At 48.6% G+C, this 7365-nt stretch overlaps 1 protein-coding gene across 1 annotated transcript in view; it reads right to left on the bottom strand.

Annotated features, from left to right (window-relative positions):
• Window positions 1123-7365, bottom strand: part of C25H16orf45 (chromosome 25 C16orf45 homolog) — a 146063-nt gene continuing 139820 nt past the window's right edge. The window contains exons 4-6 of the mRNA XM_005697522.2: window positions 6598-6712; window positions 5196-5278; window positions 1123-2656 (exon numbers count right to left, since the gene is read on the bottom strand). Of these exons, the coding sequence (XP_005697579.2) occupies window positions 2544-2656; window positions 5196-5278; window positions 6598-6712 (311 nt within the window). The 3' untranslated portion in view covers window positions 1123-2543. The remainder of the gene's footprint in view (window positions 2657-5195; window positions 5279-6597; window positions 6713-7365) is intronic.

Here is a 7365-nt window from a genome sequence, read left to right as displayed (position 1 = left end):
GTTCTTACAAGAAGTTGCTAAGGTAAGGACTGTGATGCGATCATCCCAGATTTAGTCTCATACAGGCAAACGGTTGAGCCATCCACTCTCTGTGCACCTCTAATGTAACTGTGTGCATGCTCAGTCAGTCATGTCCAACTCTATGCGACCCCATGGACTGCAGCTCACCATGCTCCTCTGTCCATGGGATTCTCCAGGCAAGAATACTGGAGTGGGTTGCCATGCCCTCCTCCAGCAGATCTTCCCTACCCAGGGACCGAACCTGGGTCTCTTACGTCTCCTGCATTGGCAGGTAGGTCTTTATCACCAGCGCTACCTGGGAGGGTCCCTAAATCCAATGACTGGTGTCCTCACAAGAAGAGAGGTCCAGAGACACAGACAGAGGGGGACTATAGAAGAGGTAGAGACTGGAGCCATAAAGTCAAGGATTACCAGGTCCACCAGGAGCTGGAAGAGGCAAGGAAGCATTCTTCCCAAGAGCCTTCAGAGAGAGCACAGTCCTGAGGACACTGGCTTCTGGCCTCCAGAACTGTGAGACTATCAGTTTCTGTTGTTTAAACCCTGCTGGTGGAGGGAATGTATTATGGCAACCAGAGGAAGACTGGCTTCAGGCTTGGTCTAGGGCAGTATCCCCTGAGGCCAGGTGACGGTACTGGCAGCGGCCTGAGGGAGCCTCTTCATCTTCAGAATAGACAGGAAGTGGTGAGCAGGCTGAAGCTTGGACTGAAGCAGAAGCACATCAGTGACAGGATGGGAGAGGCTGGCAGCATGCTCCCAGCCAGGAGGGGCCATCACACTCAAAGATATTTTGTATCAATTCCAAAGCTGCTGTGACTAGAGACACCTTCACTTTTTTTTTCTTTTTTTGATATACAAATATTTTGAAAAACTGTGACCCATGTAAATTAGAACCTTACTTCTAGGAGTCTGTGCTAAGAAAAAATCAGACATTCAGATGACGCTTTACCCAACACCACCCCCCGCTTCTCCACCCCCCCAGGATGTTTATCCTGACATTACTTATAAAACTGAAAAACTAGAAATAGCTTAAATGTTTAATATGGAGGGTCTGGTTAGATAAATTACAGTATATCCACAAGATGGATTACTAAGCAGCCATTGTAAATATTTATGAAGTGTTTAATGTTTACAAAGAGCTTTCAATGTCGTGGCAGAACGACAGTGATCCTATGATAGGTGGAAAAAGAAAACTGTTATAGAACGGTACAACAGAATGCCAATCATGAAAAAAAAATGCATAAAAAAAGACAAAGAAGACATATGCCAAAATGTCAGAGTAGGTGGAGAAATATTATTGGGAGTTTAAAAAAAAACAAAAAGAACCTTTTTTATACTTTTGGTACTTTGTAAATGATTAACTAACTATGTACATGGGTTACTTCTATAGTCAAGAATAAAGTAAAAACTTTAAAAATGCTGTGTACGTGGTTTCCAGTTTTATTTTCTCCAATGGATGACTGCACATCAGCGAATCTTGAGTTACGCTAACTACTTAGGCCGGTCACGACACACACACGTACAGAGAGGTCACATGGGCTGTGCCGGGCTGGCTGTAGCAAATGTACATCAAGTTACACAGGTGGAATTTTTCAGGCTGGTTAAAATACACCACCGAATGATTGGACACGGTTGGGTCAGGCCGCCTCTCCCGCCTGCCACTGATGTTTGCAGAGGTCTGTGTGTTAGGCCAGTGAGTGGCGTCCTACCGGCACACCATCCAGCCAGCGGGCCCCGGAGTGTGGAGAGTAAGTACGTCTGCTCTGGGTCTGTTCTCATCTTCCCTGGCCTCGGGTTGGAGCTCCCAGCTCTCTGCTACCTCTTCCAAGCGCTGGGTGCGCTCCAGCCAGGGGAGCGGATCCCCACACACCTGGAACAGACGCTGCAAAGGAAGAACCAAGAGCGGACAGACACAGTCCTGATGTGAACCGCGCCCAGACACTGGAGGGGAGGAAGCAGGAGACGTGACAACGACCACACACAAGCTCAGTCTTTCCAGATGGGCCCTCTGTGTCTCCACAGACACGTGGGCTACGCGGAGCCCTCCAGGGCCCAAGCTCCTGGGAGAGGAAAGAACAGGGGGGACAGGACCGTCTGGGGCAGCCTCACAGCAGAGCTAGGAGAGCAGCTAGGGGATGCGCCCAGCATGGCGCTGGACTGCTGAAAAGTCACAACTGTACACACCTGGGGATCATGCCCCTCTCCCAGTTCATTCACACGGTGGGTGAGATACAGCTAGCTAGAAGTGGAGATAATACTTTTTTCAAGGGAGGACCTTTCCTGGTGGTTGGATAAACAGGGAGACAGACTCCTGGGTTCGGCATGCTCTGGGGAGGGCCATGCGACGGTGAGGGACTCCCTATTGCTACACTCTGTACAGGGCGGCTGGGCCCTTGGCGGCGGTCACGGGCTTGCCTTCAATCCCTTCTGCCTTGGAGAGCTCTTGGGCCCCGGTGAAATGGGGGCTCTGAAGACAAGAGGGTGGGAGGGGGTCCCCGTGGCCCCGGGGGCACCCTGCGTCGGGGCTACATGACGCTGCACTGGGCGGCCCCGCAGCAATCCTTGATGAGCGCCAGCCCCGTCTTGGCCACCGTGGGCTTGCTAGGCGGGGGGTCTGCTTTCTTCTCTGCTCGGGAGCCTGCAGCAAGGTAGGAGAGTGGGGGGCGGGGCGGGGAAACAGGAGAGAGGCAGAGGTGAGGTGAGGAGAGCCCTGACCGTCTGCAGCCCCAGGTCCCCCCCAACCCCAGCAGGCCCCACCCCAAGGCCACACAGGTCAAGTCTGGGGAGCTGACATGCATTTTATATGGTCCTGGTGATTGTTCCCACCTCCCTGGAGGTCCAGCGGCTTTCAGGCCTTGGCTTCTAACTACAGCTTTTAGCCATTCTCCTGTTCTGTTCTCCTCACCATTGTTATCTGCCAAGCCCAGCACTGGGTCTGTCATCCAAGAAGTATTTGACTGAGAAATAAGAAGTCACTTCAACCAGAGGGCTACCTTTCAGTTCTGGAACATGCTCACGCATTATCGCTTCAGATACCCTCGCCTGTCATGCTCCGTCCTTGCTCCTTCTGGAATGCCTCCTAGATGTACGTTTAACCTTATTATTCTTATTATTCCATGTTTCATAACTTCCCTTTCACATTTCCCATCTGTTTGTCTCTTGGTGCTGCATTCTGGGGTAATTTTCTCAGCTCTGTCTTCCAATTATATGAATCCTCCCTTCAGCTGTGTCTTTGTGTTTAATCCATTGAGTTTCACTTCAGTGACAATGGTTTTTTGTTTTTTATTTTTTGCCACGCAGCTTGTGGAATTTCAGTTCTGCAGTCAGTGACTGAAGCTGGGCCCTTGGCAGTGACAAGACAAAGTCCTAACCCCTGGACCATCGGGGAATTCCTCAGACAGTAATTTTTTAGAAGGCTAATTCTTTGCTAATTTACCTCTTCTTTTTTTCATAGCATCTTACTATTTCATTTTGAGTATTATTCCTTCTTTTATCTCTTTAGTCATTATAAACACACTTATTATTTCTTAGATACTCTCTTGTTTCTGGTTCATGGGAGGACAGACATTTTCTTTTGTTGCATCTATGGACTCCTTTCACGGTGTTTCCATTCTTTATTGGTTTTAAATTTTTTATTGAGAGATCATCTGCATGGGAGCTGTTTTTAATCTGTGGGCTGTTATGGGAGCTGAGGGGTCTCTGTTGAGCAACTTTACATTTGCTTTGCTGGGGTTCCAGAGATTTCACTGGTTTTAGATTAGTTTTAATTTTTCAACTTGGGATTCCAGCCCACATGGATGATGTATATTTGGACCCAACACTTGCATGTGGTAGAGGCTTGGTGTTTTGAATTCTGGCTGGAAGTCTTTTTTCTATCCATAATCTTACACAGAAGACAAGTTTCCTTGCTTGTTTCCTTTTCCACACTGTTAGGTGGAGTTTTTCTAATTTGCCTTTCATGGAAGAGACAGTCTATTGAAGACGCTGGATTTAGGCAAAAACCATGTGCCTTGTGACTTTAGGGGCCTGCAGAAGGAAGGGCCCTTCTCTTTCTTTATTCCTTCACACAGTACAAATGTGTTTTCATGGAATATTATCAATGGATAGTTAGGGAAAAACTGGTTTGTGGCTTCAGTTGGTAGTGGCAGCTTCGGGGTTTTGTCTTCCTAACAAGACTGTCCATCGCTCTTCCTCTAATAACAGTTCCTGCCCTTATGGCTACAGGGGTGGGCATGTGACCCGGATCCAGAAAATCACAATTCCCCAGCCCCTTCGATGGGCCTAGCAGGTGGGAACGTGATCCAAGAAAGGCTGGTCAGAATCTTACACATTTAAATACCAGTTGTTGCCTTGCTTCTGCTAAGTTATGGTCCTGGATTTCTAGCCCCAGGAAGGCCTGTGTAGGAGGAGGAAATGAAGCTAGCATGACAAGAGGTGCCAAGTGGATAACCAGAAGGAAAGCGAGGGTGTCCAGTCCCTGGATCCCTGGCTCCCACTGCTCTTTTTCCAGCAAATCACCTTTTATTGCTAGGGCCAGTTTGAATTGGACACCCATTCCTTATAACTCAAAGTGGTCTCACTGGGCCAACAAGGAGAAGGCAGTTCCTATCCAGCAGGACTTATCACTTTAATATGCTAATGGGTATTGGAAGCCTACAAAGAGTGGTCAAGTGCACAGCATTTCCCAAACGTATTTCACCCAGAACCCTTTTTGCTTTGAGTATCTTGTGAGGCTGGTATTCTGAGAAGCAAACTTCTGCCTTTGTTCTTCCAACTCCAACAGAGGCCAGAGCTTCCCAAGCCTTAGTTCCCACCTTCTTGCCTCAGTGGCCACCCAACTCCTTCTATGAACTGTACCAAATCATATGAGCAAGGACTAGCTGCCAGCACTAGCCACACAGTTTGCAGGACTCAGTGCAAAATGAAAAGGCAGGGCCTTTTGTTGGAAAATTTGACTTCCAAGACAGCAATAGTAGGACATGAAAGCAAGCACAGTGCCCTTCTAGGTGTGGGGCCTTGGGCTTCCTCTCCCGTGAAGCTGGCCCTGCCTGCTGCTGTCCTGTGCTCAAGTTTGAGCTCTAGAAAGCATTTATGTCGCGTCCCCTTGGCTTCCAGACCTCATTTAAATTTCCTTTTCTCTCGGATGTGGGAGGAGAAGGAATAGTGTATGCACTCACTGGCTGAAGATTTGGTTACTTTGTCTAGAGGTTTTAACTTGATTCTCAGAAAATCGGCCATTTCCTTATCTTCTTCTTGCTCCCTGTGGAGACAGATGTGTAAAGACAGGAAAGAACAGTAAGCCAGGAGAGCATCAAGGAACTAATAAAATGAGGCAAGAGTGTGGGATCACGTATCAGACTTTATGGATGGTGCGTGTATGTTGCTGTGTGTTATATGTGGGTGGTACATATATGCTGATGTGTACTGTGTGTGACTGGTGCACGTGTTACATGTGGATGGCACATGTGAGTTACATGTGGGTGGTATATGTGTGTTATGTTTTGTGTGTGGGTGGTGGGCACACGTTGTTATGTGTGTACAGTGGGTGGGTGGGTGTGTGTTGTTTGATGAATCTATTCTGAAGCAGAAACACATATCAGTGATGGAGTAAATGCCCACGCCCGCTGGTGTGAGACCCTAGGGCAGAGGCAGGGGTGTTAGAGGACCCAGCCTCCCTACCAGAGATTTAGTGAGCTGGGCAATCCCTCTCCTGATCCTGCACCTTTAAGTTACCTTAGACAAAGAATGCGGCAGGTCTCAAAGGCAAGCCACCTCAGCTCTCCCAAGGGTCACCAGAAACAAAGCCAATGGTCCGAGCCTGGCTGAGCTGGGCAAAGTGCATCCTAGCAACCTTGGAGGACTCGGAAGGTCACAGAGAATTAAAGGGAAGTTGTCTTCTGGTTTGCAAGAGGCCCGTTGAGCCTCTGCCCTGTGGATGACTCTCAAGATTTTGCTCCAGCACAAAAATATTCAAGAATCAACACTGGCATCTTTCGTGCCCTCTGGTCCTCTGCAGAGACTTCAGGAGCACTGTGGCTCCAGGGCCCATGGCTGACCAGATCAATAGGGCAGGGGCATCTGCAAACAGGAGACCCCGAAGGCTAGGGAGGGGCATCAGAGGCCCCCAGGAGACAGGAAGGGAGAGAACAGAGCTGGGAAGTGGGGAGGGTGGATGAAGAAGCAAGTTAGGACAGAGGGCAGAGTTTCTGTAGCAACGAATTGAAGTTTCTGGAAAAGGTGCCTTGACGAGTTGGGAGAAAGTTCAGTAAAAAGAAGGTGTAGGAAGCTCTTCTGTGTGCTCTGTGATATAATTCCTCCCTGGTCACCTTCTCAGATGACATTCACTTAGGATCCACAGGCCTTTGCAAAACTTTTTGAAGCTGGATTTAAATTTCTCTTGAATAGGCCGTGGGGCCTTGGGCCAGAAGGATTCATCTGGATCTAGTGTTTGGGAAGCATTGGGCCAGGACACACCCGTTGCAAAGCTGTGAGTCTGGGAGCAGATGACGGGCTTTGGAAGGAAGCTGAGCTGCATTCTAACAGCCCCAGCCCTGCCCAGGGGACACACTGCCCACTTACCTTAACCGCTCAACCTCGGCGTCATCCACCAGGAAGTCTCTCTTCTGCACCAGTTTGTGGATCTTCTGGATGAGCTCATCTTCTCTCTGCTTCTGCAACTTAGTTTTTTCTTTTTCTGGGAAGAAGAACACATTAGCAGAGACAGTTTGAGTGTAACTGAGTCCGAAGGGCCAGGGTTGGAATCCTGGCTTGGCCATTTAACTTGCTGGATGAACCTGGGAAGGCAACTGGATTAGTTCAAGCTTCTGTTTCCTCCTCTGTAAAATACACAGTAGGCTTGAATGCAAGAATGCAGGGATCTTAGTAAACAACTTGGCACAGAGCTGGCCCATGGTGGATGCTTGCTAAATGATATTGATGCTGCAAGGGGGTTCTGAAGAAGGACGAGGGGAGAAGGGCACAGGCAGGATGCAGGAGGTGACTTCTCTGTAATGAGGCTTACCCAACCCGTCAGAGGAAAAGCACCCCTCGCTTTCCCAACCTGTTACAAATACCAAGGGCTAGAGCATCATAGCAGAGACAAAACAACAAGGGCTGGACATGAAGACTGAGATGACCAGGAGGGCAGAAACTTAACCCTGCACTGGCTCCCTCTGCTCAGACCCCTTCAGAAGATAAAACTCAGGGGGCAGCTTGTCCCTCTGCCAGTTCAAACTGTCACTGACTATTTCCTCTAGATCTGGAGGCAGAACCAGAGACAAGAAGAATATAATATTTAGGTTAGAGAGAAAATCAGTTTCTTTCACTAATCAGAGGGGACCAAGGAAT

The sequence above is a fragment of the Capra hircus genome, chromosome 25 (assembly GCF_001704415.2).
Source record: "Capra hircus breed San Clemente chromosome 25, ASM170441v1, whole genome shotgun sequence".
NCBI lineage: Eukaryota > Metazoa > Chordata > Mammalia > Artiodactyla > Bovidae > Capra > Capra hircus.
The sequence above is the reverse complement of the archived record's forward strand: the minus strand, read 5'-3'. Positions and strand labels throughout refer to the sequence as shown.